The sequence below is a fragment of the Lethenteron reissneri genome, chromosome 27 (genome assembly GCF_015708825.2).
Source record: "Lethenteron reissneri isolate LAM-NWPU_2019-01 chromosome 27, ASM1570882v1, whole genome shotgun sequence".
Taxonomy (NCBI): domain Eukaryota; kingdom Metazoa; phylum Chordata; class Hyperoartia; order Petromyzontiformes; family Petromyzontidae; genus Lethenteron; species Lethenteron reissneri.
The window spans coordinates 10,628,841-10,643,054 of record NC_083805.1 but is presented as its reverse complement, the minus strand read 5'-3'; the positions used below and the strand labels follow the sequence as shown (position 1 = coordinate 10,643,054).

Genomic DNA, 14,214 nt, shown 5'->3' with positions numbered 1-14,214 from the left:
CCTAAAGAACACTGCATACATAACTTCATCGGTCTATTGCAAAAACAAACAGCCCTGGGTGAAATAGGCAAATCATAGAATGCCGTCACAAAACCTGTTCAAATTAAGCTCAATGCATTTGAAAAATGAAAGGTGCATGACTTTTTCATACAAATTAAAAAAAAAATCCCAACACCCAACACTAGCCTGCATTTCAATTGCCTGAAACAACAATCGATGGATCACGGAGACCTGTGCAACTTCGAAACCCGTTGGAATGCTTGGTGGCCAGGAGATGGCATGAGAGCAAGTGTGTTTGTGAACCTGTCCATGCAGACTTCGAAGTATTTCCCTCATTAGCTGTAGATTTTGGGTACTCTGGTTTTCTCACGGATACAAAATTTCCAGAGAACGGAATTTATCAAACATCCCAATGGAGGAAAAAGGGTCTTAAGACTTAGCGAGCCTTTCCTAGATAAATAAAATTTCATTTGCGTATTTAGCAACATACTCTTGAGGTCCTGTGTCACAAAACCGTGGAATCACTCGCCACAAGCATTTAAATAAAGGTTATCGTTATAGCATCAACATGAGTTTCATGTGCATAAAAGGCCTATCACACAGGAAGCACATGTATGTTGAGGGTCTTTCGCACGTAATATATGTATTTTGTGTGCATAAATTTTAATTCCAACTTATAAATTACACCCCTTTGTAAATCCACTGCTGGAAGAATGCCACACCGTGTCGATTGAGGGGAATGTTTGACCACACTTTATTCCACGCTAATCGGTGCGGGTTGGTAAAGGGGGTGCGCCCAGGACTGCTTAACACATTCCTGCGGAGGGAGCTGGTAGGAACGTTGGGTTGCTCGGTCAATGGCCAGGGTCAACGGCGGCGTGGTGTATTCCGCAAATATGCCCGACTGTGAGGGCGGGCACAAGCCGGCGTGAGTAGGTTAAACGTTGAGTTGTATAAGGGCACCACGGGGTGACCAGCCCCTCCCCACGCAGCCCCACCCATCCCACCCCCCACCCAGCCCCACCCCTCCCTCCCCTCTCTACCCAGCCCCACCCCTCCCATTTTCCATGCACGACGGACGGACACAATAATCCCCTGTGGGCTGGTGTAACCAGGAGGTTCCTACCAGTAAAATATCACTTGCTGCTGGTGTTTTCTTTAGCTGGGAATCACTCAAGTTTAGCCATTGACATCACAAAGATATACTTCCTTAATTAAAGTACAAGCTAGATTTCATAATTCATCTTGAGTTCCTACTTCAATTAAGTCACACACAAGAAAGAAAAAAAATAGATGACAACACAACTTAAACATTGGTTTTACTAGTCCACACAACAGGATGACAAATCATGCATATACCTGGATTCTGTCATGCTTTTCCAATGTGCCGTTGTCTTCAGATATATTTAAATATATTTTGTAACGTTACATTCCAAGCCACATGAGAGATTATGTCACACTACGCATGTTTGACATCATCATGACGTCAATAGCTTGGCTGGCAAGGCAAATCCTATTAGCGCTGGTTTTTTTCGCCAAGATTTTGGTCAATTTGGCTGTCTTTCTCTCGGCCAAGTCCTTAACAGCAACACAACTTTATACTCGAGTTTTTTTTCTTCAAATTGGATGTTTGCAATAGCCCCATGCGCCCTGCCCACTTTCAACCTTGGCCGGAAAACTTTAAAAGGTGCACAAACACAACTCCAGAGAACAATCACAATTTCGGGAAAATGTATATTGATACATTCAGCGTACGAGCATGTTAAGTCTATTTAATAAAACTAATGTCAACGCCGTCATCTGGCGGTGACACGGCCTAGCGGGAGCGGGTTCACCGCTTGTTGCACAGGTTCACAGTTCGAATCCAGCAGCCGCCCCAATTAATACTGCAGATGTAGTGACCGTAAAAAATTGCACCGTCTGCTTCAGAGGATGATGAAGATTTGTTTACACGCAGCATATTCACAATAAAAACGCGCACACACGCGCAAATCAACAAAATGTATCATGGGTCAGAATCAGATTTAAATCTATCATCACAAAATGAATGTATTGCCAGATAATGCAAGTGATTGGGTAAAACGCAGGTCATACAATTATCACGTAAGGAAAGTTATCAAACGAGTCTTAACTTTGTCACGACAATCATGCGAGAATTTACGCGATTGGGTGCAACAGACCAACATTTAAGGGGAGTCTCGATGAGGCGCAAGTTGTGTGGGAGAGCAAGCCATTGCCTCGAGTCAATTTCCACACGTGGAGCCACTGTACATGTGGGCCGTCAAATCGCCGCCCCGAGGACCTGGTATGTGAATGTCAATTTGCAGGCAATATCTTCCGTGTCCGATTGTATCCAAGAAAACAAAACATTTGATATTCCAACAATTAATCTGCTTTCATGCTTTACTAAACATAATTTGACCGCAACTAACAGGAAGCTAAACTCATTAAACCCGTTTTAGTCAGCTAAATTATTCAGCATTTAATCCATTTAAAGGATACGTCTTTATCGACACCATAATGCAAGCAAATTATGTGTTAACTTTCGCAAGATGTCTTACAAATCAATAAACATTAGCAGATTAATACATTTTCACTCAATGGCTTAACACTCTTAGAAAGGTATTTAAAGGGTTTTTTTAATGCTCTTTAGAATCTAATGACAATATGAACTCTCTATGTGGTCATGCGGGCTGTCCCAGGGGAATGTTGTGCTGCAAAAATAACACTGGAAGTGGTGCACAGCAATACATTATTCCAAAAAGGGTCATGATAGAGTAAAGCATGTACCACAGTCAAGCAATTACCACGTTGACAATACATTGTATCTGTCCAAATTAGGCCTTTAAAACATGTATAAAGGGAAGAGAGATAACTGAAAAAATGTAATGCCACCTCACCATCAGCTCTTGAAACGAACCTTTTTTAAATTAAACCAAACAAACCTTAACCTAACCTGCATGTGCCCGATACACCATGCGGAAATTAGTCATTCGTACGGCAGGAAATGTAAAACCCAAGATGCTTTTTACAAATTCGGTACAGACTATTGCATGTGAAAAAAAACCACACGCACATTTTTTGCTTCAAGCACAGATGCCAGGCAGTGGGAGAGTGAGAAGTCTGGACAAACACTATCACTTCGTTTTCAGGACGCGTGCAAACATTTCACATCCCTTCGCCACATGCTTTCATATCCGGTTGTGATATGACCATGTCATGAATTATACAGTGTAGAATAATAACTATTGCGAGGATGTGGTTGGATTACTGTGGTGGAGAACACAATTCCTTCAAGAGGCAAGCAGTCCAAAAACCACAGAATCCCAACCCCCTAGTGTGACCGACCCAGAGTTGCACGTAGTACGTGTTACTCATGACCAATGTTAGATTATCAACTATGAGACACAGCGTGCTGGATCCAGCAAGGTGGCTTTCCACAAGCAGGATTCACGTGCATGTACAACACTAACAATCAAATGGTCATTGTAAATGTTCTTTATTATTTTAAAAAAAATAACACTGCAGATTTTTATTGGAGGTAGCACAAATTGAAATGGCTCTGAACCATTCAATAAAAATACTGTGTTTTAGATTTGTTCTTCATGTATCGTGTGTCTTGTGGGTCATTCAGCCCACTGCACATGAGCCTCTGTAAACATTTCTTGCTGCCTATGCATTATGCATCAAATAAAGGCACAGCCTTGAGCGGTGGTAGTACCAGCTGCCTGTTTTAACTCGCACAGCTCAGGTGACAGACACGCCACAAGGCAGCCACTGAACTCAGACCAAGCAACAAGAGACCACGCGCGGGTCTCCTCTGCAAACAAACGTTGGGCGCACATTTGTTGCACTTGCCTGGTGCTTTCTGTGTGCAGATGTGTGCAGATGTGTGTACCACCGTGTACAAAACGTGGGTGGCAACGTTGGCCAGCGGCATCGCGCTACGGACCCAGCCACCCCGAGTTCGATTCACCGTTCAGTTCAACGCCAGTTGACGATTCATCTTGAGCCGGTCGAACCAGCCTCAAATGAGTACCTGGTGCGATGTGTAAACATTGCCACTAGGGTGTGATCCTGGCCACCCAGCCCCCCTTGTGTGCCGTTCGTTGCCGGCCCTCATATCAGGTGCTATCTCTCTCTGAACGTCACTTGGCACCAAATTTATGTTAAGACTATCGGGGGTGTTGGGGGGGGAGGTCTTTGCGTACAACACCAAATATGTGTTTGTAACTACTTGTAATACTTTACCCCGCGCACAAAACGCGGAGAAACAATCTTAAGGATGAATGGTATGGAATGAAGCACGCCCTTTAACGTGCGTCCACGTGCGGGGGTCTTGTACAACGATGCACGCGACCTGATGTGGTTGGATCTCCGATTTGCGTGCTTGCGTTAGGCGCACGCACGTTCCCGTGCAAACGTCGCTACAAGAGGAACAAGAAGAAGCAGCAGCAGCAACCGCTTTACCGGCCCTAACGCAACGCTGTTGTGAGCCGCCTTAAAAAAAACACTCTCAGGCTCGATGTGCAATCGGCCTGTGGTTTGAGGCAGAACAAAAGGCATGCTTCCAACCCACCCCCAACCCCTGCCACAATCGCCAGCCTTTAAAGGGCGTTCAGCTGAACAGGACACACAACAGCAGCAGTAGTAGTAACTTACCAGCTTGTGATCCGCCATGGCATGCAAACTCGTACAGTTCTCCCGAGCCGACACCCATGCGCTGTTGATGCTCGCTTGCAACTTTTCTCGAGCTTATTCCGCGGGACTTGTTGAGTCACTGGCAGCCGTCAAGTAGCTCGGGCCCGTCACTGGATGTCTGTTGTCTCTGGTTTTTTGTGGTCCCGTTTTTGTTTCCTTTCTTCTCTTTTGCAACGTCCGTCCCCCGTTAAATAATCACCCAAATGGCTGCACACGTAGATTTAGGCAGAGCCGGCCAAGCAAGCATGGCTTTACTTGCTGCTCTCTCTCTGTGTGTCGCTTTCCTCTCTCTCCTCTCTCCCTTTCTCTGCACGAACAGCTAACGGCGCTAGGAGCTCTCACTCTCTCTCTCATACGCGCACGCTCCACAAGCAGAGAGACACTCCCTCCCCCCCTCCACCCGAGCGCACGCCCACCGCTGCCCCTGCTGTGTGCATGTACCACTCACCCACGAGCACGCACGCACACAATGCCTGCGACTAACGGTGCAACCATAATGAGCCAAAGACTGGGGGCCAGACCCTCCCTCACTCACTCCCTCCACCCACCCCACCATCCCCCAAGAGAAGAACGCCTCGCTTTGTGGCCGCACGCAAAAAAAGACAGAAGGCGCAAAAGGGAAATGGCAGATCAGCCGACAGGCTGTTTCCTCCAAGGGCCACTGACTGATGGCCTCTATGACCCGGGGAAAGCAATATACACACAGACACACGTACGTAGAGACATACGCGTTGCATTCACAGACGTAAAATGAACGCACCCATACAAAAATGCCGCGCGTCCTAAAAATTTAAAGTCTCGGCGCCGTTTTTAAGATTTCCAGCGATTAATTTCCGAGCGGTTGTTTTCTCACCATTGCTATTCCAGCGGTCTTTCCGTGTGGCCCCAGGGGCAGCTCTCATCCTCAGATATTCCTCTCTCTTCAAGAGAGGGGTAGTGCACATGCTGCACCTTATGTTCGAATTCCATCGATCCATTCGGGTGCCATCGATTCAGTTAATCAGGAGAGCACCCTCCAGCGGACACGCAAATTAATTACTCTTCCAAGCTGTCGTCCGAAATGTATTATTTCAACAGCTGAGGATGAATAAACACATAAGTTTTAAATACAGGCTGGGCCATGCTCCTATTTATATGACACTGTACTGACAGTGGTACAAATTCAATTGACGTTTCACATATACCTCTAACGTAAGCTTTCGACTCCATTTACCAGATTGCGATTTTTAGTATAGACGTTGCTACTTGAACTCTTGGTTACAATTTTATAACCATTTATTCCCAGCAACAACTTTCACCAACTTTTCATGGAGCCACAAAGGGCACCGCTTGTAGAAAGTATTCTGGATGAAATAAGATATGTTAACTTGTCCACCTTTACAAAATCCAGTAGCAAGGAGGGAGCATAACTAGATCAAGCTGAGGTCATTTGCAAAAGCACCAAACAACAGGGCCAGTGAGGTTTCTGTCAGCATAAGAGATACACAAGTACATTGCTAACATGTTTTTGTGACGTTTCTCTCTGTAGGTGTGGGGTTTTCTTCAGGTATTCTGCTTTCTGCAAACAAGCAAAAAATTATTCTAGATTTGAAGCTTTCGTGACTGCAAGGATTCATACTATTTGGTTTTTTCGGTTAAGTCACGTAGGTAAAACAATTAATAAAATAAAATAAATGAAAACAACTAAATTAAATCACGACGTTTCGGAGGCAACACAAGCCTCCCTCATCAAGCAAAAAATACTCAAGAAATTGTAAATTAAAAAATAAATCCCAAGCAACGACCTCCCAGAAAAAGTATCGAGACTCAGCGAGTCTTTTCTTGGTGAAAACAGTCACGCAAAACAACAAGTAAACTCGGTACTCCACGAACAACCACACTCATTTTTCGATTTAAAGCTTTCATGACTGCAGGGATTCATATTCTTGGTTCTTTCAGTAAAGTCACGTAGAAGGGAAAGAATAAAATAAATAAAATAAAACAATAAAATTCTCGCGACGTTTCAATTGCAACATCATCACCTGATGACGATTGCTTGTGTTGCAATCGAAACGTCGTCAGAATTTTATTGTTGAATTTTTATTATTTTATTATTTCCCATCTACGTGACTTTACCGAAAGAACCAAGAATATGAACCACTCATATTTAATCATACATTTTTAAAACCTAAATTAAACACATCTCATTCGCAATACATAATACATGATGTCCGCGTTAATTTACAGAGCTAAATTTTCAGTTGACGTACGCAGCTAAAATGAGGAGAGGGTCCCACTCTTGCATTACATTAACATTTTATAATTGTTTTAAGTTCGACATTCCACCGACCGCACCTCCGATTAGCATAGTTGGCTACATACAGTGCGAAAGAAGTTCAACATACATACATACATGTGCCCTCTGAAAAAACAGGGATAGCTCAAATCTCGTTCAATGTAATATACGTTCAAAATGGCCCTCCACACTAATGCGAAGTTAACGATAGAGTTGTACGCTCCAAGGGATATGCAGACGAGGTACCTTCACTCAACTGAAATCTCCTCCATAAGCATGAACACGTTCTCCCGTAAAAGATAAAAACTAATCATTGAGAATGAAATTTTGATGTAAAGCTTTCGTGACTGCAGGGATTCATATTCTTGGTTCTTTCGGTAAAGTCACGTAGAAGGGAAATAATAAAAATATACAACAATACAATTAAACTTTGATTTAAAGCTTTCGTGACTGCAGGGATTCATCTTCTTGGTTTTTTCGGTAAAGTCACGTAGAAGGGCAGTAATAAAATAATAAAATAAAACATAATAAAATAATTCTCACGACGTTTCGGCTACAACGCAAGCAGCCGTCTTCAGGTGAAGAATGAGACACTACCAAGCTCGGAGCTGGGTTGGAGGTGGAAGAAGAGCGCCTTAACAAAAGAATGTGCATATATGCTAAATTCCTCTTGATATGCACATTCTTTTGTTAAGGCGCTCTTCTTCCACCTCCAACCCAGCTTATATATAATCTCCTAGCTTGGCAGTGTCTCATTCTTCACCTGAAGACGGCTGCTTGCGTTGTAGCCGAAACATCGTGAGAATTATGTTATTATGTTTTATTTTTATTATTTTATTACTTCCCTTCTACGTGACTTTACCCAAAAAACCAAGAAGAACAATACAATTTTCACGACGTTTCGACTGCAACACAAGCAATCATCATCAGGTGTGAAAAAACACAGCAAGAAACGTCGTGAGAATTGTATTGTTGATTTTTTTATTATTTTATTATTTCCCTTCTACGTGACTTTACCGAAAGAACCAAGAATATAATTGAGAATGAGTTATAGAATAAACAGGTTCACCTATAGGCTAAAGAATAAAGCTGAGCATGAGCTCGCACACTGTGACCTCGAGTCAGCAATCCCAGCTACGTCTAACAATGGCAAGTGAAATCTGAACCAGTCCTGCACGCTTCCTCCACCCCCAACTCGCTAGGACAACAACTATCGTGTGGTATGGTTAAAATCCGCCACGACCACCAACATGCGGAGGGGCACCTTTCATTTGTCAGTGGACATGACGTACGAAGGCTGTCAATAAACTAGATCTGAAGTTTTCGTGACTGCAGGGATCCATACTCTTTGGTTCTTTCGGTAAAAGTCACGTAGGTAGAAAATAAAATAAATTAAATCACGACGTTTCGGAAGCAACACAAGCGTCCGTCATCAGGTGGGAAAGCCACAGCAAGAAACATTGCTGGAGTGGATCTGCCCACTACAGCAACTGCCCACTACAGCCTCCCCCTTTCTTACCTATATAACCTCTTGCCACGGCAGCTCTCTCGCCTACTTCAGCATTTTCTTGCTGTGGCTTTCCCACCTGATGACGGACGCTTGTGTTGCTTCCGAAACGTCGCGATGTAATTTATTTTATTTTACACCTACGTGACTTTACCGAAAGAACCAAAGAGTATGGCTGTCAATAAATTCGGTTGAAATTTAGTTGTTTTAGTTATCGTTCTACGTTTTAACTAAAGACAATTGATTAGAAATGCCTCGCACATATATACACACATACAGTTCACCGCAGACAGTACGAAATTATTTATACACTGTACCAGTGGTACAGAAGCAGAAACATTCACAAGACCGAGCATATAAACATTCTAATCACTACCATCATCTGCAGCAACTCCGAAGCTTTATAAATATTGGAGATAAAAAGGCGAACATTTTCCTCAATGGTTATCACTCAGCAGTGGGCACCATGGGCCCTTTCAACAGAAAATAAACACCAAATTCCACACGAATATTAATCATTATAATAACAACCTCTTGTGGTTAAATTCCCCAAAAGAAAATTGCACTGTTTTTACATGTCCCTGTACTTTGATCATTGACTCGCACAGATTTCAGCCAAATTGCTTTCACACTCTTCGCATGAAGAGGGCGTTCAAAATGTCCAAATGTAAAATGCTGGCCTCCACTCGCAAGCAGTCAGTGACCCCGACTGTTTGTTCAAATGTGTACTTATGTTAGGCGTACATGCTTTATAAACTGTGTGTTCCTTTTTAGCACACTGGGGAAGGCTGTCTACTACAAAGCCTTTTCTTATTGACTCACTATTCCATGTGAATTATGTCTGGCCATAACATCAGGCTTGAAATGAATAATATATACGGGTAAAATATAACCATTTGAACACCACTAAGGAACGCGTCCTTATCACCAGCTAATGAACAGATGGTTATCCCAAAGATGATGTAATGCCCTGCGGCACACAATACAGCTTAGTGTTGTCAAATGTATGTCCACTACTCAAGGCACACCATCTGTATAGTCAATGACTGCAACAACACGCTATCGATTGCAGACTTACAGTTCCAGATTCAATCTTCATTGGTGGTTAGAATGAATGGTATTTACGTTTTTTTCTAAACCTCCGATTTTAAGACCGCATATCTGCTAAAAAAATGTACCAAAAACACTAAAATATTTAAATACTGTAATGAATTCTAGAGAAAAGCAAAAGCATGTGAGGCCAATGCCAAACACAGCATCTCTCCAAATAGCTGTGATACTACAATATTTAGATGTACAGTGCACTAGTTTATCCATGTAAGATATGCTGAAAGCAGGCAGGTATGCAGGCAGATGTCAGGGTGCTGGCATGTGGAGATTCCATCGATCCATCCATATTCAATCGCTATTATGGGCTCTACAAAATGTCTCAATCAACTAAATGGCACGCGCTCAGCCGAGAGCGAGGACATTTTTGAGAATTAAACTGACAACAGCACGAGCACAACTCATTGCTTTCCCCCATTAAACCGACCACACGCCGAGACCAAGACTCTTTGCTGCGAGACCCAAAAGTGGCACGTTATTTGTCATTTAGCTTGACAGCTGAAGGGGGAAAGCCCCTTATCACCACCGGCTTTCACACGTGCCCGTGGAAACTAAGGGCAGTATTAATAAATCACGTTTTGGCAGAGGTCGCAACCGGGTACCCGATACCCGTACCCTACCCGATACCCGGCTACCCGTACCCAGCCGGGTACGGGTAGCCGTTTCCGACCCTGGTGCGGCCGGGTACGGGTAGACCGTGAGTCACTGGTGAGTAACCGTTTGTCACTCATTTCGGGTAGGGTACGGGTACGGGTAGGGAACGGGTACCCGTACCCGGCCGGGTACGGGTACGGGTACCCATTTGCGACCCTGGTGCGGCCGGGTACGGGTAAGGAATCAAAACCCGTTTGCGACCTCTGCGTTTTGGACAAATTTGGGGGGGAAGGGGGGGGGGACATATTGCCCTCATGTTGTGGAGCTCTTGGCAGCCGCAGCACAACAGGCATTTCTGATCAGCACTTCTTGAAAGTGCCTGCAAATATAACATTGAACACATTTGTTATATTAAATTTTAACGCACTTGTAAAAATATAGAAATATTTGTCTGCCATGTGTATCTGGAACATTCATCTTTCACATTGAGAAAGATCTTCAAAACCCTGAACATATAGAAATAGCATTCCATTTTCTAACAGAAGGCAACGATAGCTTGCTTTTTCTCGCATTAATAAGAATGTGTAATTGTCAAGGTTATTAATATGCAAAGAGATTGTTTTTATATACATGTAATATGGATAATGAACTCTAACCACACCAGAGTCTCGTAATGTAAATGAATGGCAATGATACATTTATTCAATGACAATCCTTATGCACATGCATCAAAACCTGTGTGTAAGAATCAATTATTACGATTGATATGCATCGAATGCAAATGATTACCATAACCCCTGCAGCCACAAGAAGCAATGTAAAAACATAATCATTCATTCCTGAACCGAATCATAACGATTCATGAAATCGCAAGGGGCCAAGTGAAAATCGTTACATGAAGTACTCATAAGTCACTATTGTTTACTTTTCATGAAAAGTAAAAGTACACCTGCATATGCCTGCATGTTTGTTGCAACTCTAAAGAGAGCAAGACTGGGAATGTATCCCACATGGATTAAGGCCAACTTGAAGTGTAAATGACAAAACATACAGCTTGGCAAAGGATGCTATGTTTGAAAACATGTCTTGCTTTAGTGACAATTGTAGGTGGTAGTTTTTTGACATTTGTGCAATACAAACAAACAACACAAGCATACTAGTCTTCAATTCCCATTCACGTCAGTGATGTATATATCATAATAATAATAATCACCAGCCAAAATTAATACACCGCTGGATGAAGGTATCCCCAAACTGCCATCAGCTCACATGTTCGCACGATGCAACAATTCACCTAGCATCGACACGCAAGCCTTTCCCATTGCTCCATCTCCGTGGCGGGCGTCCTCTTGGGAGCGTTCCCTCCCTTAGATCCCTTCTAGCAATGTGTAATTATGTGTAGTGTACTAATTCACAGACACTAGTAGGAGGTACTCTCTCTCTCTCTTTTATTCCGGCCTTGACAGCCTTAGGGGATAACTACACACCGGGTCGGGACAGCCAACATGCTGCCAGACCCATAGCTTGAAGAGGGCAAAGATCACGACGACGACGGCACGACGAGTTCCACTCCGGATCGCAGCCGCCCCGACTGTAAGTCGGAGCTCGCCTTTTATCCTGCCCAGCGTGGCCAGGCTCCGCCCTCGGCACCGCACACCTCTGGATCCCCCAGAAGGCTCCGTGCCTTGCCCACAGGTCCAACTGGTAGAACAGGCTGCCACCCCTAATTCCATTGGCTACCAATCTCCCAGCGGCATGCGCTACAGTGACTCATTCAACGTCACTACATATGTATGTTGAACTTTTTTGGCACCGTACCAACCGCGCTAAAACGTGTGCCGTTATAAATATTCAGAACGATGTATTTGACGTGTGCATGTTCTCTGATCCATGCATTTATTTTCCTGTCTATAAGTCATTCCACGCATGCACTCAATGTCTAAGGCCATTAGAATTATTGGCCCAAACCCATCTCTGACCAACATGTGCTGAAGAAAATGAATCGCTTCTGTATTTACTGCTAAAAAAGTTTTACAAAGCTCATGTACAGAGGACTAAACTTTCCAAAATAAGTTATTTCTTCTCGATATTTGTTCAGCAATTAGCTAGCAGGAGTGTATTTCAGAAGATTACAGCTTAAGAATTATGTTTCTTTTATATTTTAAACATAAATGTAAAACACTCACTCCAGTCTCAGCATGAATATCATAAATGCAGCTTCTATTTCAAGCACTCACTGCTGCATTCACGGCCAATTATTAACAAGACGTCTACCACAACAGACATCTGCAAGTGATTGCTTAGTGCTCATCGGTCACGAGATATAATACTCATACACACTCCCTCGAATCCCACACTGCCATTTCTATTTCTGTGTGATCACAAATGCACAGGACTGAATTTGTTTAAAACCAACTTCATCACTTAATATGGTTCAGTTATAACACTGGTGTCGGTAGTAGGGTTTTCACCGTGAACAGAATACATTTTTGCTCCATTGCACATTAATGCTACGTTCAAAAACAATGCTTAAATATCATGCTTTGTCTTTGAAGAGTCACAAGTCACAATTATTTCACACTCATTGCACAGCAGAGGGGTTCAAATAGTTTTAGAGCATGAACAACTGTCAATTACCTCAATCATAATGGACAAATACAGGAGAACACCTCGTCCATGGCGACGTGGGAAGCCGATATTGCGAATTCAATTAAATCATCGGCGAGGTTTTCCAAGATGTGACATTACAAGACAAAAATATTGAAACATTGAGATAACATTTCAGTCCAACCGTCTTTATCCAGTAGAAAATAATGCATAACAGGAAGGCATTCCACACAGGCGATGGAAAAACTGCCGATAGCCAGTATAGTACTACAGGTAATTAATAGGAGTATGACTGAACAATACAGCCTACATCTCTCGTCGAGACTAGGAGTCATGGGTAACTGAGTGGCGGGTAAGAGGCGATCTCCTCGATGGTCATACCAAATATTTCATCACCAGTGGGATGTTTTTACAATTTATATTTGAGGTTGTGAAAAACTAAATGATGTCTTAACAATTCACACTGACCTCGTGTTAATTAAGCTCTTTATACATTCAAGATGTTGATTTAAAGTTTTATACAGTAAACAGTACATATTAACTGTAAAAGAACATTTAAGCATTAAGAAAAAATAATGCATTGGTTTGCTCGTAAATTTCCATTTAAAACCTTTGACAGCCTCCATATAATTCGAGTTAGTTTCCTGTTATATTTGAATGAGGGGTAAAGTGTTGCCTCAGCAATTTCCCAAAACCCGACCTTTATTTAACTGTGTGTGGGTTGAAATAAACGTTGTATTTCTCCAGTTTCCATTAGTCTCCTGGTAATGAGAATCATATTTAGCGTAAATAATAAATACCTGGCATTATTCTAGCCCTTCGACATTATTTTATTTTCATACAATGCCTCACTTTTGTTGCATTCGTTTGCTTCCGTCACAAAACAAATGTGTTACTTCTTATGCAATGGTTTATGCCGAAGGTCTATTTTATTCTTTGTTTTTGCTTGCTGGTGCAGAGCATGTAACATTATGACATGCATACATAACTCATGGCGAGAGTACATAGTTATATTTAATTCGTATAATATGATATATAAAAATGTAGCTTGTGCTTACATGCCTGACTGGCCACAAAGGGTAATTAAAGCTGCTTTATATTTGATTAGAGACGCTTAAAAATGCATTCACCTTTGTATTATTATGATTCCTCATGTGAATGTACAATTGTATTGCAACAATAATTCGACAAAGTATGTCCTTCAAATCCGCACAAAACATTCTTTAAAAAAACTGAGCAGACTACTCTGCTCTAATCAGAGCTTAGCATTCAAATTCATATCATAGAAACCACTTAAACATCTTTGGTGCTCAATATTTAATAGCCCAGGGGCTTGTGCAACACAGCACTGGCAAAAATACAATATACATTTCCAGCAGTGATGAAGCATGCATAGGCTGGGTAATGGAAGGCACGCATGTCC

General features: G+C 42.5%; 1 protein-coding gene across 4 annotated transcripts in view; it reads right to left on the bottom strand.

Moving 5' to 3' along the window:
- The window catches only part of LOC133348558 (huntingtin-interacting protein 1-like), a 133,826-nt gene that overhangs the window by 84,835 nt on the left and 34,777 nt on the right, over positions 1-14,214 (bottom strand). Inside the window, exon 1 of one of the 4 annotated variants that reach the window (XM_061561441.1) lies at positions 4,663-5,024. The exons of the other annotated variants lie outside the window; for them this stretch is intronic. Within the exon in view, the coding sequence (XP_061417425.1) occupies positions 4,663-4,680 (18 nt within the window). The 5' untranslated portion in view covers positions 4,681-5,024. Of the gene's footprint in view, positions 1-4,662; positions 5,025-14,214 lie in introns of those variants that run through there. 4 annotated transcript variants of the gene reach the window in all.